This window comes from Pseudopipra pipra, chromosome 7, assembly GCF_036250125.1.
Source record: "Pseudopipra pipra isolate bDixPip1 chromosome 7, bDixPip1.hap1, whole genome shotgun sequence".
Classification (NCBI taxonomy): domain Eukaryota; kingdom Metazoa; phylum Chordata; class Aves; order Passeriformes; family Pipridae; genus Pseudopipra; species Pseudopipra pipra.
The window spans coordinates 26,176,918-26,202,084 of NC_087555.1; the positions used below are offsets into that span (position 1 = coordinate 26,176,918).

At 39.9% G+C, this 25,167-nt stretch overlaps 1 protein-coding gene across 1 annotated transcript in view; it reads right to left on the reverse strand.

Annotated features, from left to right (window-relative positions):
- The window catches only part of CNTNAP5 (contactin associated protein family member 5), a 289,197-nt gene that overhangs the window by 149,079 nt on the left and 114,951 nt on the right, over positions 1-25,167 (reverse strand). The window contains exons 4-6 of the mRNA XM_064661315.1: positions 10,651-10,798; positions 3,919-4,122; positions 1,631-1,815 (exon numbers count right to left, since the gene is read on the reverse strand). Of these exons, the coding sequence (XP_064517385.1) occupies positions 1,631-1,815; positions 3,919-4,122; positions 10,651-10,798 (537 nt within the window). The remainder of the gene's footprint in view (positions 1-1,630; positions 1,816-3,918; positions 4,123-10,650; positions 10,799-25,167) is intronic.

Here is a 25,167-nt window from a genome sequence, read left to right on the forward strand (position 1 = left end):
TTGGCTTTCCTCAACCCCATCTTAAAAGCAGTTACAGCTTTGGTCCCTGATGGTTCAGTCTGAAGCTGTTGAAGAATCCCAATGCTCAAACGTGCTGTCCCTATTAAATGTGCTCATGATTTGGTACAGCAGTGCCATGGGACAGGTACCATTCTCTCCATCCTGCTTTGTGAAATGCAAAGAAGGGAATTTCAGCTGGAAGTTGAAAGGAGAGAGCAGGCACCTGCTGCTGCCAAGACATCTGCTTTTTTCCCTTTGGTGTGCTGAGAAATGATTCTTCCCAGAGAAAAGAATTCAAAGTGCGGAGGGGAAACTTGTGGTCTCTTAAGCAATGAACTGTGCCAGCTTGACACATCTGGACAGGGTGATGGCTCTGACTGTGTCAGCACAACCCTGTGCCTTGTGGGTGATGGAGACTTGGCAGACAAGCACAGGGGGACAAAAATGAACATGCTTAATTTGCACACAAGTGTGCATTGTTGGAGGGAATGGATGAGGAACTGCCTTGCATATAGATATGATGATATATAATTTTTTTGAGTTTTTTTTTTTTTTAACAGCTGTCAGCCATGAGCACTGAACTGTTGGAGTGATATAAACTGCACTCTGCCACACCTTGGTCTCATCAAAGGGGAGCACAGCAGCCTTGGGGTTTGTGGGCAGGCAGGATATTTCCTCTGCTCAGTCCTTCCTTGGCTGAATTGCTGTGGCTCCCTAGATCAAGATGCTCTGCAGCAAATCCCCAGATGTGAAGGGACCTGGGTCAGAGCTAGTTGTTGTGAAAGTCACAGAATCATAGAATCACTAAGGCTGAAAAAAGCCTCTGAGATCAAGTCCAATCCAGCACCACTGTGTTCATGACTAAACCATATCCCAAGTGCCACATCTACATACCTTTGGAACACTTCAGGGGTGATGATTCCACCACTTCCCTGGGCAGCCTATTCCAATGTCTGATCCCCTTTCAGAAAGTAAGCTTTTCCTACTATTAAATTTAAACAGACCCTGGCACAACTGACGTCATTTCCTCTCATTCTGTCGCTTGTTACCTGGGAGAAGAGAATGATTCCCACCTAGCCACAACACCCTTTCATTCTGAGGGTCTTCCATTCCTAGTGGGAAAACAATGGTTTTTACCTGCTCATCTCTATTTGGAGCACTGTAATCCAAGCCAAGATGTGGTTGGATAGAGGGACAACTCAGGGCTGGCATCCCCATGGTCATGTCAATCAAATGCAGGAATGGCGCATAATGTGCAAACAAAATCGTATTGGAGACGATGACACAGCACCTCTCCCTACAGATAAGGGCAGTTGCTCCCTGAAGATTTGACTAGAACCTGGGCTATAACTTTTCATTTAGTTCAAAGTCTTCTGTACTTCTAAGTGTAAGCATAATCCAGTGCATATTTGCACAGAAACTGTTCATTTTCTGAGACTGACATATGTAGAGTTGCACTGACATAGTTTATGCTTTTGAAGTATGAAAGAACTCTCTCTGGAAAGAAACTATTAAATAAAGATCTTTGCTGGAAAAAACAGCTCATAGAGTGGTTGCTTTCCATCATATTCATTTTATACCAAAATTCATACCTCATTTCCCAGGTTATAACCTAAAGGGCTTCACACACCTCATAATCAATATCCAAGTGATCTGAATCCCCCTTCGTTCGGAAATGTTGGGTGTGCTTGTCCACCGTGAAGTTCACTTGCTTGTTGAAGCGTTCTATGAGAACCGAGTGCCAGTGCTGGTCATCCAGGAGGCTGCCCAGGGTGACAGATGTGTGGCTGTTACTGAAGTGCAGGTTGGAGTCCCCTGGAGTGGCATAGACAGGCAGAAGAGACCAGAGTTACCTCCAGGCCCTTTAACTGAAGCCTGGGAACTCAAGGGGAGAAAAGAGCAGAGCTACCAGATGCAAACTGGAGCTCTGCCCATTGGAAACAGCCCTTTCCAAAGATTGCCTTAGATTCTTTGGGCCTCTTATTCACATATATGTATGTATGCCCACAGGCACACACTTTTTTTGCCATGAAATCCTTGTGGTGAACCAGGAGGTGGTAGCGATGCTGCACCCACACATTGCCGCACGTGGGATAACTGCTCTGCCTTGTACTCTTGGTTCTGCCATGCATTTGAGGCCCCTGTGGTTTAAGAGCTTCCTTCACGCAGCATCAAAATCTCCTGTCTAGTCACATTAACAGACCACTCCTGCCACTTGAGTGTCAACTATGTGCTTTCTGTATTTTAACAAGAAAATTGCACCTGTCCGTTTTCACAGAAAAAAAGAAAGGCACAAGTCAGTGAGGCAAAAAGAGTGCAAAGTGTTTTGTTCAGTTCAAAAACATTCTTAAACCTGGCCCAGATCTCCAAAAGTATAGATCAAGAATCATAAAAATATTTAAGCTTTAACTCAATAATTTCAAGCACTCTTGTGTTTTCCAGCTGGCTACACATCTGAACACTTCAGAGCCTCTCATTGAAAGGGAGTATGTATCCTTTTTGATATTCCAGCAGAATGGAGAGAATACATGCTCCAACACTTCTTGCAAGCTGCAAGAAGATTCAAGGGCAGATATCAAAACCCTTGCTCATGACATATGAATGCACACAGAGAACTTAAAATGGCTAAAACTGTATATTTGGGGCTACGGGTGAAGAAAAAAACCCAACTCATCTCAGAATATGTATTCATAACAATTTCTCCTCTGGAAGAAGTTACATAACATAATTAAGAGTACTATATTCTTATCCTAATATGAAACATTTGTAAGAGGAGAACAAATCAATAGACTCAGAGGTTCAGGATGCAGCTACTTGGTCCACATAACATTCAAATCCCAAATCAAAAAAATGCTGCATTATCATTTCTACTCTTTGATGAAAAAAAAAAAAAAAAAGAAAACACAAAGTGGAGACTAAACAATTAATGAGCTTATGTAAAAATAAAGTCCAACAGCTGTGGAAAATCGTTACTGACTTTTAAAACAAACATAATTAAGCACAAGGGGAAAAGTGCCTAACTCAAACCCCTCACTATGAGAAATATGAGTCATTAGAGACTGCTGAGGCCAGTGCCACGGGTCACCCACAGATGAAGCTTGTGAAGATTCTGCAAGAAGGCTGGGAGAGGGAGTATGATAATTCCTACTGCAGTGGCTTCTGCCACTATCAAAGTGCTTTAGTGTATTAATCAGGAAAAAAATCAAGCATCCTTTTACAGGGAGAAATTAAGCCAGCCTTTCATCTGTCACTCTTATCCAACATGATCATACGGTGATGGCCTTACAGCTATTCATAGTTTTCAGGAAGGAAAGTTGTAACAGTGTGCACAATCTTTCAACCGGAATGTTTTCATTAAAATTCTGTATTCTCAGCTCAGTTCTGAATCAATGAGTGAATGGAAAAAAATTAGACACAAACCAAAAATAAACCTTTTGTACTCCAAATCAAACTTCCTGGGAATGCTATTCATAAAAATAATACAACCTCCCCCCCCCAAAAAAAAATAAACAACAACAACCGAAAAAAGGAGGTAGGGAAAGAATCAGAACTTTTCATGGGTTTTTTTGTTGTTGTTTTTTTTTTTTAAATCGCTGCCTGAAAGCATCACCAAACAAAGGTCAAAAGTAGTCACTGAGCAGTTCAGCCTTGGTCAGCACTAGTCAGAAGAGCCAAGGTACCTTCTTGGCTCAGCTACCATGTCCTGCATGACATCAGTCAAATCTATTCTCTTTTGCTTCCTCTCTAAACTTTTCCAAGCGCTATTTTAGCCATGAGCTGTCTAAGGCACGTAGCATGTTATGTTGATGTCAGCTAGAGCTTACAGATACTGTCTAACAGAAACAACAGATTTATAAAAACAAACCAAGACAGTCCTTGTTCAGTAACATGCGAACCAATAACCCTAATTACCCTTACCCAGGTTGATGTGCAAGGAGAGCTTCCCTTTCTGAAGTTCCAAGGTAATGTAGTCTCCACGCTGTCCTTCTCCATGGAATAAGACTCCATCCCCCTGCATGCTCTTGAACTTCAAGGAAACCACATCTTTGAATGTGCTCATAAGCTTCTGATTGAACCTGTAGAGAAGTGAACTTCTGCCATCGAAGTCTGCAATATCTGACTCTGGAAGAAAGAAAATGACAAGGAGGGGCAGAATCAGGAGAGGGACCGTATTTTTTTCATAATCTTTTCAAAGATGCCTTGGAGCCAGGTATTGTCATAAGCATTTATCCACAGGACATATGAGTTATTTGGGCAACCACAGCTCATCCATTTCCAGTCCTCTGCCTCTCTCTGAGGAAAGGGAACACTAGGATAAAACCAGAACTCCTCTGTGCCTGCCTTCCGCATGCAAGACTTCTGTCTCATTTAACTTTTTGGAACACAAGAGGTGCCTTTCATCATATTCAAATTTCGAGAGCATTCCTTGCCACATTTGCTGTTCATGTCAACTACATTCAGAATGTTATTCATTAGTTTAAACACTTCAGTATTCACTCCACTTTCGTAGCTTCACAAGTGTCTGTTGATCTGGTCCTGCATGTCAGCCATGACTGCACCCACCTCTGCACTCAAATAAGCATTATCTTAGCCTCTGAAGGTTGGCTGCTTGCTTGTGATGGGCATTTATCAACCATGTTTCTGCATGCAAATTGAGTAGGCTGGCAGGAATAGTCAAAGATCAATTCAAAAAGCTTTTGAAAGGATTTCATGGGAAGTGGGCATCTAAACTGATTATACACCTTTGAAAATCATATTAGAAACATATTTTCCCCTTCTCTCAGCCTCTAAAAACCTAATCACTGTGGTAGGAAACAAACCTTCAATTCCTCAATTGCAATTAATATTTTCTTTGGCAGCAGTAGCCGGCAGTACTCTCTTCACTTTATAAAGTGGTCTTTTAAGCAAAATGTATTTTTTAATAAATTTCTAAGATATGTATGTGTATATATAACCAGAATATTTTAGGTGGCTTTAAATTCTTTTAATTAATAGGTTGTATACAAACATCTGACATACATAAATTCCATTCCAATTTCTATCCAACTGCAGTTTGACACATAAAATACCTACTTGTAAATGATAACTTTGTCAATTGGTATTTCCTGTTGTTAAGAAAAATATTAAAAATTAATAATGCCAGACAATGAAAAGTCTGACCAGAGGTTTACTAAGCCACATAACTGCTGGGATACATGCACAAAGACAAATAATACCTTCCTAGTATCCAAGAAGAAAGAGCATAGACTATCTTTTTTTGCAAACCACATGTTTTAATGATAACCCAAAACTATCAGTTTTCCACTTCCTTCTGAAAAATAACTGAAAGGTCCATACAATCAAGGATTCCATTCAGCAACTGTATTGCGATTAAAGTCAGTGATTTAAGTCACCTAATCTCCCTTGAGAGTTCTTCTGTCCTTTTAGGCATTAACAGTAGTTTCATCTTCTCCTCTTACAAAACAGAAATAATAGGACCTGGGGGGGTCAAACTTTTTTTTCCCCCTTTTTTTTTTAACTGGACCAAAATTTAAAGAGGTTTGCAATTAAAAACTGTTATAAGCTCAAAAAATAAAACACCTGTTAATGATTTGTTACCATGGAAACTACCATAAAAAACTTCTGCCTGTCAGTATGACAGTTTGTACAGAAGTTTGATGGCACACTTACAAACTTGCAGGGAGCTCAATATTTAAATTTGATGCAAAATTCTGTAACTCCAAAACTGACTTCATTCCAAATCAGAAGGCAACTGATTATTTTTTATGAGAATAAAACTACAAAGAAATTAAATCCTGTAGAAAGTTCACTCCAGAATAAACTAAGACCAATTTCTTATCTGTGATGGCAGAATTGTAACATGCTGTTTAGCATAATTTGTGGAACAGTTGCTAGTTTAGGAAGTATCGTGAATATTCATGCCATCTGCTTTTATTGTTTTTAACTTCTGAATTAGGTGTTCAGAAACTGCTCCTTCAGAATTTCTGATTTCTCTCTATTGACACCTTGAATGCCAGTTTCTATAATGGTAATTAAATTTTTAGTTTAGTTTTTTATGAATTTCCGCTAAGTACATTAAATGCTTCAATTTGTTTAAAGTAAATCACAAGTGTACTATAAAAATGGTTCCATCTTAACACAGGCAGGAGCTAGGAAATAGTTTATAAAGAATTTACAGTCTTCGATTTCCAGAGCATTTTGCAGTTAAAAGTTGATTTTCCTCCTATCTCTCAAAAACAAAGATACTGTAAGAGTAAGGGTGCACTGATTCAATGTTGCCCTAAGAACAGCCCTTATTTCTTCTTCTTAAGATCCAAGACTTTGACCAGTCTCAATTCACACAGTTCAGTCCGTGTTCTTAACTCTCCACTAAGGCACAGAATAATATGATTTCTTGAAGAGCTCTACTACTGACATTTACAGAGTATAACACAAAGGAAAACCTGCTTCTGAAAAGTTCTCCTCCACTAATTATCCCTTGTGAGCACCCTGGCCAATAAATAGCCCTGAATGGGAAGATGTCAGATAAATGCTAAAGATGTCAGATAAATGCTAATCCTGCAGGGAAAAGTCGTTAGTGGCAGTCTACATGACAACAAATCTTTGACTTCTTGTTAAAAACAGCCACTCCAGAAAACCTGCTTAGTGTTTACTTAGTGTTTATTTAGTCCATGTATGTCCATAATCCACTTGCAGCAAGAAAATGAGGATCAGAAATGTTTCAATTTTCAGAAAAACTGTAGTAATAACAAACTAAAACACAACATGTGATTTCATTCTGCACTGCCTGCTGGCTTACTTAAGCTCCCTGAAGACAGATTTTACTCAGTCTGGGTCTTTTCTACACTGTCCTTATCAACAAGGCTGTTGACAGGCTGGGAGCAATATGAGAGCATAGAGTTTACTTGTGCAGCAGTCTGCTCCCAGCAGAGAGGTCATTCATACTAAAAGAGACAGTCCTCTTAGTGATTTTGGAAAATGTGAACACTTACGTAGCAAAGATATTCTACAACAGGAATAACTTTAGGAACAGTTGCCATGCGAGATAGGAATTTTTGGTCTTGCACTTCCACCGCTGATCAGAAGCTTTAACTTCTGGCAGAAGGGAAAAGGACTGCTCCTGGTCTGAACAGATATCTCCTCTGGCTGGTCATGGCTTACTGGCTTGAGTGACCCCAAAGCAATCTCTACCTCCCTCTCCAAATCCCTCTCAGACATGCAGCCCAAGGGATGAACATGGAACACGCACTTCAGAGGTGACTGCTCTGCTATGCAGCTTTATCCCTATCACAGATCTATGCTTCTTGGTAAGCAATTGTTTGGATATTTACCTTATGCATTTGATTACAAACACTACTTGTCAATGACAATGAGATGTTAAGCAGTTCTCCGCAATGAGTTCTTTTCTATCCCATAGGAAGACAAGGGAGAGAATGGAAGAAGGTGGTGAAAAAAAAAAGAAGTAGTAAAAGAGAAAGAAAACAGATCCAGTAAAAATGCCATTTAATCAAAAAGCACAATATCAGATCATATTCCCTAAAGCAATGACAGTAAAATATGACAAATTGGAGTCCTGAACAGCAAATGAAGAACTTTGCTCTCAAAAGCAAAAGACACCCTCTGTCTCACAGCCTATCGTTGTTTCTTTCTCCTGTAGTATCCCAGTCTATTAAGTGAACATACACCCAATTCTGCTGATGCTGTTAACCAGTTATGGAATATGATCAGCATCTTCAATGCAGCTATATATCTTATCCTATAAAAGCAATTGTGTCAGCAGATTTTTTTTCCTGTGCTAAGCTAACAAGACTTTTCCCAAGTATAAAGTTATACTTGTCACCCCTTGCCACCTCCAGCATCAAAAGCAATTGGTTTGCCATTTGTCTGAGCACATCCTCTGCTGCAGCTCTGCTTATCTGTTACAATCACACTGTTGAACCAACTGCTGCAAAGGGACAGCTTACGCACACTTCTGCACGGAACTTTCATCATAAATCCTTTTCTGAACAAGAAATATAGGTATATGTTTTCAGATCAAGATCATCTTCCTATTTCAGTACCTATTTTGTGGATGCAAGATGGAATCTTTACAGGAATTTTTAATAAATGTAGTTAAAGTTCATTTAAATATATGCTTTCTCTGTAAGAAAGTGTACAACAATTAGCACATATTATCTGTGAATTCCAGCTTATACGAGGGTCTTGGAGGGCTTTACTCACAGGAACTTCGATCTGTATAGGATAGAATCAGGCATAATTACAGTCTGAGATAACTTTACTGTTAAAAACATGTTTTATATTCCAAATAAACAATGTCAATTGGCACCCAATTAAAGAGTGAAAAGAAAAAGGGAAAAGGTTAAAAGAAAAAAAAAAGCAACAAAGCTTGTTGTTTGACAGGGAGGTTTTGAGAATGAATTCATAGTAAATTATTTCTAGCATGAGCAACAGGAGCAATAAGCAATGGCAAGTGCCATTCATCAGCACAGTGCCATCACATGTTAAGTTAGCCACTTTGGCATCTAATGCACATAGCATGATTCCTCAGTTTATTTTGTTGCTGTGTCCTGGCAGAACGTTTGGTGACCTACAAGACCTGATGCCTTCCACATGCCCTCTACAAAACAGTCATCATTGAGAGCTGCATTTGCAAAATTTAGGACAAGATTGTGTTCCTGGGACTTCCTGAGCAGAGGGCAGTCACACACAGAAAACACAGATAACAGAGCCTTCAGATGCCACAACACTGTCACATTTGCCTAAAAAGCAGCAGTGAAGCCACAAAACTCTCCTACAGCTGTCAGCATCTACTCAAATATGCAAGGTCAAAAAGGAGCTGATGCGAGCAGAGACCACTCAAGGAACCACATACTATTTTGCACACCCTGGTGTATCACAGCCAGGTGCTCAGCTGCATGTTTGGATGTAGTTTCAGGGTTTAGCAGATGTGCAGCACCACAAGACATTCACATGAAAGTAGTGCTCCTGTAGTATATCACATGGACTAACACCAGAACAAATTCAGCCACAAAAGTTTCAACCTGCAGTTCAAGTTCTATTTGTTCCTGGTCTGTTTGGACTATACTCTTAACTGCAGAGATCTGGGCATCATTAACAGAAGAAAGCTCTAGAAAAGAGATTAGATGGCAGCTTTTAAATTGTCGTCAAGGGCAGTCGATTTTGAATTATAGGTTTCAGTTCACATATTCACTGGTTCACCTGGAAAAAGTCTCTTGCCCTAATGACAAAGCATCTAGACCAGACTGTTTCAGGTCTGTACTTAAATGATAGTCCCCAGTGCCTGAGCATCAAAGTAAGTGGAGAAGCAGCATTTAAAAGAGGCCGAATGGATCTTACAGACCTACACACAGACCATAACAAGGATCTTCCTGTGAAACCCTGTGAATCAGTCCTAAGATCTGAGTGCAGTGATGAGGCCACTAAGAGTCCTGGAGCTGTGTCTCTGTTCAGTGGGATCATGTTCATTCATTCATGGTTAGGCTTTGCGAACGAAGATTTGGAAGGGCTTTACCCACATTTGCTACAAGTGCGCTGGTGGCTAAAAATGAGATAAACAGGTCCGGTTACAAAAGGCACAGCAGAGGGACTCCTTAGGTGGTATCATGTGAATCAAAAAGTTTAACAAACTTTTCTCTTTGATTCTGCTCAGATGAATTTGTCTCCCAAATGTGTTTATGCTTATTCTCTCACAACCTCTCTCTGCACCTGGGAAGAACAGATAAGGACTAAGCTAAATGAGGAGGGGCACCAGTACAATAGTGTCAAATGATGGTGACTTGTGCCACACCACAGTGAAATTACTGGTAAAACGCTGTTAATTCTCTGAACTCTCCCCCAGCAATATCTCACTTGTCTCTAGCAGTGTCTCAAGTCACATTTGACCATTTCACAAATAAAACTAGAGTCACCTGAGAAATAAATACCAACTGGACTTGTGTTTCCTCATGTGTGAACTTCTGTTTTGCTTTCTTTTTCTTTACATTCACACTATTCCATGGTGACAGGTCATACATCTGAAGCACTATACCAAGACATGTTGCCAAAATGCCCCACGGCAGACACATTTATAGGCTGCTCCAGAGCCCATGTGACAAAGCACTACAGACCATGTCTTAAAGGATCATCATCACATGGTGGCCAAAGAAAGCACTCATGCAAAGGCAGTTAGAGCAGCAGCAGATTTCTCTGCACTCTGGAGCTATAAAATCATCAGCCTCAAATACAAGTATTAGCTTCACAATCCACAGCACTTCCCTCAACAACTAGTTAATGTGCCTTAAAAACAAAAACGAATAGTTTAAACAAATATAGCACTACAAAGATCCCAATTAGCTTTGTGTCCTCCAGAGGGGTGGGAGGTTTTGCAGCATCTGACTGCCTTGCACTTGCAAGAAGCAGCAAATCGCTCTGTGGTGGGCTCAGCTCTGAGAAAGATTCAGCAGCTGAGCTTGATGGGCCTGGACATCCCTGAGCAGAAAAGCAAGAACAACTACTGAAAAAATTAATGATGTCAAATGCATTTCACATTACATTCTAACTCATAAAAATTGTACTGCACTCTTTCAACAGCACTACCAGCATCAACAAAAAGCTCTTTGAGAAAATGTGGGTTAAGATGTAGCCACTTACTATAGGAGCAGCCGAATGCCTCAACTCTCAGCCCTATCTGCCCACCAACATTCCACTTCAGAGGGACGAAGCGCAGGAAGCGAGCTTTCATGGAGTGCAGCAGCTTGTGGTGAACCACACTGTCAGCGTTGCTGTTCCCTGTGAAAACCTGGAAGGACAGAGAGCCTTGGTGAGACATTTAGCAATGAGAAGTGAATGCAGCACTCTGAATTGAAGCCTGTGAGCTGCCACCCCTCTTCTCAACTCTCAGTCTCACTAATTACTCAAAATTATTTAAATTGATTGTCAAGTTTTCTTCTAATTGCTGCATCTCTTATGGAGGGAGGGAGACAGCAGCACGAGGGAGACAGCAGCACGCAGAGCACCTCAGCACAGTAGGGGGATGTATACAGGGAGTTACAAAAGCAGGTTGTAGATGGGGATGCTACAGAAGATGCTGCACGATTTATTCCAGCCCAGGATATCCCTGTACATTATAATACTCCATTATAAATACCCAGAGTCCCTTCAGCACAGTGAAGGACAAGGCCAGATTTAGCCTTTGGTGCCTTCATGGATAGCAAATGATGATCACAAGCCACTGAGGTTGTCCACAGCCTGGGAAGATGAACAGAACTGTGTATATATAGATATTCAACAGAAAACTCAAGCAAGACACAGGAAGAAATGAAAGCCTGAGTCAGTACACAGGAGAATCAGCATTTGACTGTGTTTGTACCTGAGAGAGTTAAAGCTTCCAACAATAGTCATTTAACTTTTTTACTTACCTATTTGATTAGTTGCCTGCAACTGCAAGTCAAAATTAATGACCCTATTTAGAATTATCACTTAACAAGAGCAAATTCTCTCATGGATGAAGAATAACCAAGGGATTGCAAAGACAAGCCTTAAGACAAGCATCCAAGCTGTATTCCTGCCTGAATAATTTTCAGTTCACCTTTACACCCTTACTCTCTAATATTGGCCCAGGAATATAATAGACTTCCTGCAACCTTCAGAACATTTGAGTAACTCAGTTAGGACTGAAATTTGAAGCTAACAGTTTTGCAAAACATGAAAAACAAAGACAGAATTCACAAAAAAAATAATCTCACAGGAGAGCTATATTTGTAAAAGAGGTCCTTTGCTTTGTAATTATAAAATTTCATCACAAAAAGTTGTACTAGTTTTAAATGTTTCTGCAGTTCAAAAACTGGCACCATTCACTTACATAATGCAACTGTGACCAAAAATTGGAATAAACCCATTAAAGCAGACCTACAATTCATTTCTGATGGCTGAAGGATGAGTTAAAGAGCTTAGGGGTTTCATCTCCACTCAGAAATAAAAGGACTAATTCCCAACTGTTTAAATATTTACTCAAATGAAAGCATTCCAACCTTCTTCCAAATGTTATTACAGATGGTGTAAAACTTCAAATTCAGTGTATTCCTTTTTTAATAAAACCAGCATTCAATTGTTTTATTAGAACATTATCATATATATATATATATTCGATAAAAAAAAAATCCTGGAACATTTCTAAGGCACAATCCTTCAAAACCATATCATATTTATTTCATTTCAGCTTAAAACCTGTAATCTGAGAAAATTCTCTTATACATACAAGAAGCCTTATTTTCCACCCAGTCATGAATATATGCAAAAGACTGTATACGTCTCACTTCCTAAAACATTCTTTGCATTTCATTGCTGTTATTTCTTGCCTCTGAAATGATCTCTCGCAATCCCAGATACGTCAGTGAAGGGCAACCCTTCAAAACATGTGATCTTGTGCTGGTTTTGACTGAATTTTCTTCATGGTAGCTTGCATGGGACTATGCTTTGGATTTGTGCTGCAAACAGTGTTGATAATACAGAGATGTGTTAATCATTGCTGAGCAGAGCTTACAGAGTCAAGGCCTTTTCTGCTCCTCACACAACCCAAACAGAGAGAAGGTTGGGGAGGCACAAGAAGGTGGTCCTCTTCTCCTTGCCTGTGGGTTTGTGTCTTCTGCTTTACCTATTTAACTGTCTTTATCTCAACCCACAAGCTTTCTCACTTTTAATCTTTCAGTTCTCTCCCCCATCCCACCGGAAGGGGTGGGGGGAGAGTAAACAACTGTGCAGGGCTCAGTTAATGGCTGGGGTTAATCCATGACAGACCCATAAAATTATTTTTATTAGGAGCTTATCAGGTCAAAAAGAGCAAAAAATTTGACTATCTCAATTGTCCTCAAAGCTTTGCTTATCCTGCACCTCTATTTCTGAACTTTTTATGCACAAGAACTTGTTTTCTACAAGTATAATGTAACAGTTAACTAATCTCTCACCAATTAAGCTCAGTTATATAATCAATTTTTTTTTTAATGGGGATTCTTGTTGATCTTAATTCAATTTTAACCACATACAGCAGTTTAACAGCTTTGTCCATCGGATATGTTTTGAGGAGTGGCATGAGTAGCACTTCTAGATGTTCTGAGCTTACTCATACTGCTTTCACATAGCAGCCAAATTCAAATTCCAGCAGAGAGTCTTTCAGAGTTTTTTTCCTTATATTTCAAGTGAAAAATCTTGTTCTTCTTTGTAATGAAATTGTCAACAGAGAGTAAGCTTCACAGTCAGAGCTGTGACAGTGCTCACATTTTTAGTAAGACAGTCATGGATATATAAGATGCATGAAGTGGAATGTATGGTTTTCTGTTTGCTCTGGAGGCTCAAGTTCTTGGAATCCTGTGATTATGTAAAAGTCTCACCTTTCATAAGATAATAAAGAAAGAAGAAAAAGAACAGAGGGGGAGCAAAGAGTTTCCAGTCCTCGTATTGTGAGGACTGGATTGCTTAAAATGCAGTGACTAGAGTGCAAGTAAAGGTGAGAATTAAGAGTCAAAAGAAAAAGTACACTTTAATACAGCAACACTGTGAAACAAGGGTCTGTGTTGTTTTTTTCCTCACAATCCTCTCATACACAAGGCTGTCAATACTGCACATTGCATGACAAGCCCACTAGGTAATAACTTTTTGGTTTAGGTAAATCCCAAAACATTCTGGGAGAAACACCAAGTTGAAAAAGCTCATTACCGCCAGATGTATCTCCTTGCAGTTACAAAGTAACGGGAAGTAGGTGATTTACAAATACCACTGTGTGCCTAACAGCCCACAAATTCTTGCTTAAGACAGATAGGAATAGCAGTCCTTGTCAGCACATAGAATGCTGGGATCAGTGGCCCCTGGTGACTGCTGGAAGACCTTAGAGGCAGTTCACAACTGTAGCTGTAGGTAAGAGCAGTCTTGACACTCCTCTGGTTGGGGAAACCAGCTGTAAAGACATTTTTTGCAAAGCTTGTGCAAACTGCACACTCAAGCAAAAGGCGTGGGAGCATCACCTCTATTTGCAGACACAGAGGCTGTCCCTGCCTCCAGGCAGACGGAGTGTCCAATGCACTTCAGGGACTGCCTGTGCCATCAAAGGAGGCTATGGTTTTGTCAGGTAAATCTGACACAGCTGTACCCCACCATTTGCAAGCTGCCTACCTGCAGGCATCTGTGCTAAGTAGTTTCCCTCAACACCTCAAAGAAGAGGCAGAATTACCCACGTTCAGCCTCCAGATCAGTTAACTCCAAACCTGATATGCAAATATGTAAAAACATCTTCCGACATTGAAACAGTCACATTGGTAAAAATAAACTATTCAGAAGTCTAATACATCCCTTACAGCACTTTTTCTCAAGCTTCTCTAATAACCAAAAAGCTAATGACACTTTAGGAGGAAAGAAATCAACAGGCAATGCTGTATCCATTGATCTGCACCTATGAGATGGTTCTGTGTGCAGCTAGCACACTCCTGCTTGCTGCTAACTGCTGGGCGTGACTGTGTATGCCTCTGGGATTGCTTTGATTTTCACTTTCAACTCCCACTGCTATACAGATCACCTTCTCATGCTTTATGGACCACTTGTGGGTTGTAGACCATTGAGTGAATAATAACACCAATTGTCACAGATGATCATTTGAAAACTTAGATCCACAGCTGACATAGAAATAATCCATCCATTAAAGAAGATTATACTAGGATGCAGTACCAGATTTTGTAGCGCTGGAGGTTCAAATATTGATTAACATTAAAGTTATTGGTGAGAATGGCAGAAATCTGTCCTCTTGAGAAATGGCCTCTATTACAACATTTTGTTGATAAAAGGATTAATTCCCAGGAACAAAAAACAAACACACAGAAAACGAAACTTCACACCATTTCCCATGCAACACAGTTGCTCTGGGAGGGAGCATAACACTGAAATTTATGTCTTTTAACAAGCCCCGCACACACAACAAACTGATGATTTACCTGGGAAATTCTGCTTCTGGCATTCTATAGGGCTTATAAATCAAAAAAGCTCCATTAGTGCCAAATGTTGCCACCAGCTTCTTGAAGGCAAAAGCTTTTCCCCAGTGCCAGTGGCTGCAAGGTTAACAGTTTGCCATGGGCAGGGCTGCCTCAGACCAAGCCTGTTTCACAATGCCTGGCTGCACAGTGCTCTGCTGTGACACAAACCATAGCACCACAGTAATATTTTATGAGGCTTTTTTTATGAGCCAGCAAAGGCAGGTCCCACTGGCATGAAGAGGTGAGGTAAGAGCAGCTGCAGTGGTTTGGAACAGGGTCCAAATAGCTCAGTGCTGCCTCTTTGGCAGCAGCTGTCAGCGTGTGGGAAGAATGAGAATGAGACAAGCATGTACAACGCTTTTCCCAGTGCTCAAGTCACCTAGCTCATGGATTACAGCGAAGTGGAACGAAATAAAATTCCAGTTTAAATGAAAAAGAAAACTTTCAAAAGAAGTTTAAATCTCAAAACAACCGTTCTTCCCTGGAATTTGCATGCATGACTCCCTCAGGAAAAACAACAATTCAAATAAATGGCCTATTTTTACAACTCTTCCATTCAAAGGGATCCCAAAAGCTTTCCAAGTGCAGCTAAGGAAAATGTCACTCGACTGCGGTGAAATACGACAGTTGTTTGATAACCCTGCAGACACACATTTATTTCTTTACCTCATGCATTAATTCAGAGCTATGCCAGATCATACCAGTGAGATCTGATGTGCTTTAAACTGCCCTTTGGCCAAACTCGTAGATTGGTCTCCACCTTCAGATAGACAAGTGGAAATTGGGTGCAAGTAAAATGTCTGCTCATGAAAGCCTAATCAATTCAAAGGACAGGATCGGAGTCAGGACTTAGTCTCCCTTGCACGAACTCTCTGCACACCAAACAGTAACTTATTTACAGAGCTGCAGAAGGTGGTTCCCATAACGGCTCTGCTGAACACATTTTGCTCTCCCACTTTGTTAGGCAGGTAATGGGATGGGTTCAAAATGAGTATGCAAGCAGCAACATCGGCACAATCATCAGCCCTGAGCGGTGAGCAGGCAGACCTGAGGTTAACTATCTTGTTGGGGAGATATTTTAAGACATATTGAAAACTCTCATTTCTGCCCAAGTAACTCTGATGAACTGAGTTGAGGGAAAAAATAATCTGATTATAAATGTGCAGAGGGCATATAACACAGATGTTAGCAATTTGCAACATTTCAACCTTCAGTAAAAGAAATACAAGCACAGAAAAGAGCACTCCACCTTTAAATCTCACCTGTGACATCACAGTATGCTGCCTCCAGTGCCTGCAGAAAAAGGATGGGAGCACACTTAATTCAAGCTATCCAGAGCTTAGTGAAGGAACCAAAGCGAGATAAAAAACAGCTAAGCCTGTTGTAAATCCCAAAACTGCGGTACTTAAAGTAAAACAATGTCATTCTCCCCTTTAAACTTTCTTAACAGTATGAGAAAGATCAGGAGCTAGGAGTTTACACTGTGATAGAGAATATGCTTCTTGGTGATCACCTCTCAGGACCTCCTCGAGTACTTGAGTGTACATGCAAAGAAAACATGAATTTTCAATGAAGAAACACATGAAAATCTGAAACTAAGTTATAGTGTGGGTCCTACATCTCTGCTGGTATGTGTGGGAAGAGATTGGATGCTACCACAAGAAGGTCACAATACAGCCACGAGGGAACCATACAGAAATTCAGCAGCCTCTGATTTTATTGGGATGCTACAGGGTTTCTTTTCATGGAAAAATTATACAGCATCAGTGCCTGTTTGCAACGCTTAAGTGTGGACAGGTTTGTGGTGACTTTTTGTAACAATGAAAATTTAAAAATACATTCAGATTCTGCTGCAAAATGAAACTAGCTGTCAGATTGGACAATTCTAGAAATATCCCAGCTGTGACTCAGCCCAGCCCTAAAACACAAAAAGATGTAAAAACAAAAATATAACTTCGAAGCCTAAATGTTTCAGGTTTTTTTTACATTTCACCATGCCTACACCCCATGCATGCTACCAGTGAAAAATGCTGCTTTGCTTATGTAATGGAAAAAGTCCTACCTAATACATCAAACTAGAGCTGTTAATATCTTGTCATGAAGAAACACAGTGAAATGGCTTTGCTGTCATCTCAATAGCTCTGTGCCCAGACTGGGAGCTGCTAAAAGCTCCACCTCATTTAGAGAGTGAGTTAAGAGCAGCTATCCAAGCACAGGGGTCCATGACAGGACCTGGTCCCTGGGAGTTGCTGTCTTTCAGCATTTGACCTTTAAAAAATCCTTTTGCTGTTAGAGGGGGTCAGACCATGGGGAGAAGGAAAGGATGACAAGCAGGACTGCTCAGCTCCTTGAAGAGCTGCAGTTTAGAGCTCTGTTTTTAATACTGTGCAGCTACACTTGGCACATGGATTCTGTTTTCCCACCTCTCTTTCTCAAAGGACAAGTTATATTTTGTTTCAGTGTTCTTTCAACCAATGAAAATTAAGTACATTTTTTACTTGGAGAAACTTGCCTGCTTAGGAGAGTCAATTGGAGCCTTTTCTACTGATTCAAGAAGGTTTCAGTCTGAGCCCAAGAGGAAACAGCTGTCAGCCTGGTCCAGGGACCAAAAGCTGGAGGGCAGGTTGTGTCCTCTTAGCACATCAGTCACTTCTGAGCATCTCTTTCTACTTCATGTTTCTTTCCTATTAATGCACCGTGGTCTTGATGACAAAAGATAACCAGTCATTTCTGGTTAACAGCCTTCTGAGCGGAGTTTCTTGTTTCCAGATTCATGTTTTAGCTTCCAGGTTGAATACTATGACTCCAACTAACCTGAATTCTATCCTACCTTCATAAAGAGAAGCCTGCATTCTGCTTATGTTTCTTCTTTCTTAACAGCAGCTACATTTTTCTCTCTGAAACATCCATCCTTGACAAGAACCTCAGAAACAATATCCCCTGGCACATTGTCAGAGCTGCTATTAGGGAGGAGCAGAGGGGAAAAGAATGCAAGAGGTACCTGTCAAAATTATCCTCCCATAACATATTATCTGAGTAAGTGATAGCTTTCCATCTCATCCCTCCACCCACAAATGGAAAAAAAAAATGTAAAAATTGGTCTAAAAAGAGGTAGTTTAACTTCCCTATACAAGAAGGATTGCAATAAATGGCTGCCATATGGTTGATCAAGCAGGAGTCCTACTGGGACTGCATTACCTTTGTTACTTATTGAGGGGCTGACTGCTGTGCTCCACCAATGCAACATCCACCTGAGCATTAGTTAGTCACCTCTGAGCTACTGCCATTTTCTGTAGGCAGCAAGGTAGTCCAGGGGAGAGAAGATGCAGTAATGTGGCAGAGTCCATACTCATTCATCACTTCCTTGAATAATCTACTCAAGAAAGAAGGTTATTTGCCGCTAATCTACCCCATTACACTGCGTGCATACCTTTCTCTCTGGTTAGTTACTTTCCAAATACAGGAACAAATGCTGTTAATAACATCATTAACCTCAGATAGATGGCTGCCCAATGTAAACCACATTTATATTAAGGATGTTGCTTATTATCCTTCTGCTGACAGTTAGTAGAACTATTCACAGCTATTCCTATAAAACACATAATTTTTGCATCGTCAAAATCCTTTGCAAGTAAAATCATTTTAAATTTTTTAAAGAATATCCATTAAGACAATCTATTTGATATTTTGTTTTAAACAGGTCTGTATCAAACAAAAAAATGTGTTTAATGATTGCGACATTAAAAACATGAAGTTTCTTGGGCCCCTAAAGGACAATGAAACATTTCTATTTAGCCCAAAGAAAAGGAAACAAAATATTAGAGAACTTTATTTCTTTGTGTCTTTTTTTTTTTTAACTGTTCTGATTCACCCTTAGAAAATTCTAATTTATTTTCTTGCTTTGCTCAGCAGCACCTTTCCTTTCCACTTTCCAGTGGACAATTTGATCTTTAAACAGTTTGAATTAACATCAATCTATTTCCAGAGTCTATCAGACTGTATCTTGGTAAAGTCTGACGTATTGTAGCCACCAGAGACCTTTCCCAATAGGTGCCTTGGGTATGGTGATCTCTTTTGAAGAAAAGCAAATTTACCAAATGGATAGTATATGAGCTACATCACTTGACCTCAGAACGAAATAACAGTCTCTGTCTTCTACTATTTACTCATACAGATGTAGCCCAAGTGCCTGATCCAATCTGTACTTGGGCAGGTTGCCCTCCTTCTTCCCAGCAATGAACCCAGTGCAATTTCCTTACCCTACTGAAGCACTCTTTGCATATGTATGTGACGTTGCATCTTGCATAATTGCATTTCATTGATGGAGAATTGATCCCTATCTTTAGTTTTTGGAATCAGCTCTCTCTTTGGAGTACCTGAAGATGAAGCTGTTATCGCTGTTAATATTATCACTGCTACATAAATTAATAATAATAGAAGCAAGAAGCAGCAAAATTAAACCTGTAAATTACAAGTCTAAGCTAAAAGTCGGCAGCTAATTCCTGTTTCTGTTCAGCCTCCTCCACTTTATCTTAAAGGCAATCCAACACATAGATAATATTTTAAACTATATCACAGCAAGGATAAATATTTCCCTAGTACCCTGACTAGATTAACCTTAGCCAACAGACTGAAACTGCTCTTCCACTGCCAACACTAATCATAGATTTCAGCTGCTCTTCTGCATAAATCTCATGGAGACCTTCATGCTTTACATTAAATTAGTGGGATTAACAATGCAGTGAATGTGTTTATGTCTGGCAGTGTTGGGGAACTCTGGGAGCCTTCCCTGTATTTAGCTTCATCAAAGTACATTTAAACAGCTAGTGCTGTACACGTGGTATCTCTCTGGTTATAATTTGCCAGACGGATCCAGTAAGATGACACCAGAGAGGTGTTAGTTCTTCCATGCAACAGTGACCTCAGATGAATATTGTGCTTCATTATCTTATGTTATTTCCCTGTTATAAAGTTGGATAGCATTTTCATTTGGATCAGTAAAGTAATATCCTGTGGAAGAAGAAAAACAGGAAGGCCTAATTTTCTCCAGTGTTCTATAATGCACTGAAATACACATACATACACAGATATCTTTTGCTATACTCTATGCCCACCTGCCCCTTGGCAACCTCCACAAGGAAGAAAACACAGGTTGTAGTTGTGGGCAACTGCCTTCTGAGGGGAACAGAGGGTCCAATACGATGGATAGACACTCCTCTTCAGGAATTCTGCTGCCTCCCTGAAGCACAGGTTAAAGACATCACCGGAAAATTTCTAGCCTGTATGGCCCTCAGACTATTACCCATTACTGCTCTTCCATGTGGTGGTGATGAAGCCACAATCCGTAATTCAAGGGTGATCAAAAGACGCTTCAGGGCCTTGGGACCGTTGGTGAAGGAATCTGAAGCACATGTTACTTTTTCCTCTCTCCTTCCAGTTGTGGGCAGCAACATAGGAAAAATCAGATAGGCTCAGACCATTAATACATGGCTCCATGGCTGGTGACATCACCACAGCTTGAGGTTTTTCAATAATAATATGGTCTATACGACACCAGACTTGCTGGCATCGAACAGGATTCATCTATCTCAATGGAGACAAAGGGTCTTTGCCAAAAGCTAGTGGGACTCACTGACAGAGTTCTAAACTAGACTTGAAGTGGGAGAGAATAATAACACTCAAAGGGCTGGAGCACCTCTCCTACGAAGGCAGACTTGAGAGGGCCAGGGTCGTCCAGCCTGGAGAAGAAAAGGCACCTAGGAGACCTTATAGCACCTTCCAGTAATTAAAGGAGGTTTGTAAGAAAGATGGGGACAAATTTGTTGGCAGGGCATGTTGAACAGGACAAGAGGTAATAATTTTAAACTAAAAGGAAATAAGTTTAAACCAGATATAAAGAAATTTTTTACTATGAAGCGTAGTAAGACACTGAAACAGGTTGCACAGAGAGGTGATAGATGCCCCCTCCCTGGAAATTTTCAAGGTCAGGTTAGAGGAGGCTCTGAGAAACATGATCTACTTAAAGATGTCCCTACACATTGTAGGAGGTTTGGACTAGACAGAGGATAGGAAAGTCTCTTCCAACCCAAGCTATTCAATGATTCTATATTTCCTTTTTCTCCTTTGAATAGGAGAGTGTTCACGTAATAACCAAGATAACAGTTATCATTAAAAAAAGGCATCATAGACTGATCTTGTTGTGCCATACTCAAGATCTTCTCTCAGGAATTCCATCATCATGAAGTACACAAATATGAGGTTAGAAATAACAATGATTGTTTCTAAGGTTTGATATGCTCTGCTTACAAAAACACCATATAATTGCAAATTGGAAAATAATAACAACTTTTTGCCTATGTATTTCTCAAGACTTTTTTCAACCATGCCATGTTAAACTGCAAATTCTGCTGTGTTAATCCACCACGAGTTATGCCCTGTATTGGTATAAATCATTACTGCACCCTTCAGAGCAATGAAACCCTGTTCATGTACATCAGCCATAGTCCTGGCCTAGTGAGTTACACAGATTTGTCTCTTACCACAGGAGGGCTAAATTTAATCGACATATCTTCCTCCTACAAAACCACTACTGTAATGTTCGTAGCATCCTACATTTGAGTCTTGTCATTCCACTTTCACGTTGAGGTCCATCACTGAACCACATTAAATTAATCTCGAGGACACTAAAGCAACTTAAAGAAACCACTTCTCTTCCTTCTGCAATACAGTAAGATGAGCCTTTGGCAGGTATATTTGCAATGTCTTCCAAATGTGTATCCGGCCATTAAGTTTTGACCACACATTTCATTATGCCGACCACACCAAATAATACTCAGCAGTAGGCTCTGAAGATCGTGATGTTCTTTAAACTACAGCACGTAAAAAAAGTAACTTTCTGTTAGTGATCCAAGAAGGAGGTGGCCTGAATTTCTGACTCTGAAGTGTAGATTTTGCATACATACATAGAACACCTGCAACTGTTGTTATGGTAGGACACATGGAGTCATGATACATTTGTCAGGTCCATGATCACAGTAAGTCATAAGTAAAAAGCGCTCTATTACTTTTCTTTTATAAATTTAAAGAGGATGGGAACTTCTCAGTGAGTTGGAAATTTCAGGGCTTGTAGAAAATATTTCAAAATGAGCATAACCACTGTGTGGATAAACACAAGGAAAGGAATGTGGAAGTAGTTCCTTGCAACAAGAGTAGCTTCTCTGCAACTGCAACAGAGGTTTCTGTAAATGTGCAAACTGGGTTCCATTATGCTGGACTGCCCCTAGGACCTTCAATAAGAGTTTCATTCTTGTCCTTCACCCTAGGAGGATCATCCTAGGGAAACTATGTCTTCACATCCTGTAACAACAAAATATGTGATGCTGATTTACACAGCAAGATCACCATTTTTTTAAGAAGTTGTAATAGATCTCCCGCAGGAAGGCAAACAAAGACTGATAGCTGCCATCCTCTGCTGTACACCTCCTTTTAAAAAGGGAATAAAAAAAAATGAGATATGGAAACATTCCTAAACCTTGCATGTCATGCCACTAACTTTAGGAGCCTCACTTGCCATTTTAGAAATACAAGTATATTAAGAAAATGAATTTATTTCTGTACAGACCTGTAGCCATCACTTACTTGAATGGATACTTTTAAAGAAATCAAATCAGACTTATAGCTTAAGTGAAGGGAAATACTTTCAATTAAGGGAAAAATAGAATTATATTTTAAAACATCACATCAATAATTTCAACATAATGCCTCTTGATACAAATTAAGAGGCTGCTCTACTCTGCACTGGTGTGGTCTCACCTCGAGTTCTAGGGGCAGTTTTGGACATCACAATATGAAAAAGATATCAAACTATTAGAGAGAATCCAAAAGAGGGCCAGGAGGATGGTGAAGGATCTGGAGGCAAAGAGGTAAGAGGAGCAGCTGAGGTTGCTTGGTCTGTTCAGCCTGGAGAAGAGGAAACTGAGGGAAGACCTCAATGAAGTTGCCCCTCATTAGGGGAAGAGGAGGGGCAGACACTGATCTCTTCTCTGTGGTGACCAGTGACAGGACTCGAAACAGCATGAAGCTGAGGTGGGGGAGGTTTAGGTTGGATATAAGGAAAAAGTTTTTCACCCAGAGGGTGGATGGATACTGGAACAGGCTTTCTAGGGAAGTGGTCACAGCACCAAGCCTGACAGAAATCAAGAAGCATTTGAACAATGCTCTCAGTCTCATAGTGTGATTCTTGAAGTATCCTGTTCAGGGCCAGGAGTTGGACTCAATGATCCTGATGGGTCCCTTCTACCTCAGCATATTCTGTGATTCTATGATTCTATAAATTCAACAGTTCACTTTTTCAGAGTCCTCTTTTGCCACACTTCTTGTAAGCTGCCCTTTCTCCTTTCCCTTCCATATAGTTTTCCCCTAAATCATAGCTAGGCAAACACTGAAAAACTAGAAATCTTAGAATTGTCTCTGATGGTACCAGTATTTCGCATTTAAGTGTGAAAAAGAGGGAGGTTGAGGAAGGAGGAGATCAATTGGTGCCTAACAAGCTCTTCTCCTTGAGCTGTGAAATCTAGCACATGGGGCTCTTTTATTCTTTTTTATCTCCTGATCATAGGTGAAAGAAAGGATCCATGAATAGGATCCATGAAAGAGCTTGCTTTTAGAACAAGAAATAAGAACACCTAACGTTTTTTGCAAATATTAAGATGAAGGCATTGTGTTTAAGATGGTTTTCTTTTTTATCCTGAAAGCAGTATGAGTAGCTACACCTTGAAAAGTAACAAAGAAGGGAAGAAAGAAGTGTTTTTAGACAGTGTAACCCACAGAGAGGAAAATTAATCTATTACAAGATTTCCTCTCAAATTTTCTGCACACAGTGAGGCCTGCATAACAAGCTAGGTTAGGATATATGTTCACAGTTCAGTCTTCAAAGATGAGCTTGTTCTCTGGCAAACAGAGGAGAACTGTGAAAATACACAAATTTACCTTTTAATAAAGAAGGACACTGATACTCTCTTAAGTGCATCTGCATCAGTAATACAGTTTCGTGCACATTTGAACCCACCAGGTTTCTGCAGTGTAGCATTAACAGACATCTGGAGCAGTACCCATGTAGAGAAAACAGAGAGTTAAAACAGTAGTTCTTTAAAACAGCATTAAACCAACACATAATGACTAAAAGAATATGCAGCAATTCTGCAGGCTCACAGACCTTTTATTGTATGATATCCTTGGATAGTGTCAGATTAGCATTTTCAGAGTCAAATTTCTCTCTATGCTGGTGTTCATAAAACTTACTGAGGAATGAATTGTGCCAAATTCCTTAGTCTTGATTACAGAACAGGACAGAAACAGACAAAAATGCATGCATTTTAACCAGTAAAGCATGGGCTCAGGAAATTTAGGCAGTGTGTCCATACAGGTCTCTAGGGTTATGTCAAACATACATGTGCTAATTCTGGAAGTCTAACTAACCTGGGTTATGCACTGTATGTTTGAAAATACATCCCAGCAGACATACAAGTGGAAAACAGCCACATCGAGGAGGCAATGCAGTTGCAGGGTACAAAGTTTGTAAAAATGGAGTGGGAAACACTGATAAAGGAAAGGTGCTATGTTTAGAAGAAAGGTTAGAAGCCAATAGGGATAATGAGTTACTATTGATCATTCCAATATCTATATGGATTGAAATTCTTCCACATTAGTGTTAGATCCAGGTTATCAAAAACAGGAGCACGCGATGTTGTTATTTCACAAAATGGTAGATAAGGCATTAAGAAAAGAGTCAAGACTATAGAGAAAAGAGGGAATCTTTTGTCACCTTTGAATAGGGAATGTAATCTTAAAGACCAAATTTTAGAAAACAGAAATGCATAATTGCTGGAGTTGATAGGCAAGGTACCCAACACATAGACACAATGTGTACTTTAGACTTATACAGCATGCAGGATAAAAACACTGCTATGAGGAGCTACTCTGCAACACTGGCCACATGGCATTCAACACACAAGTGCAGAGCTAAACACACAAACAAAGAAAAACTATTCTTTTAAAGCAGAGATTAATTTAAAAAAATAAAATACATAAAAACTGATATTTACTAGAAGTTAAAAGTAACAACAGGATGAATTATTTTAAGAATAAGTATTTT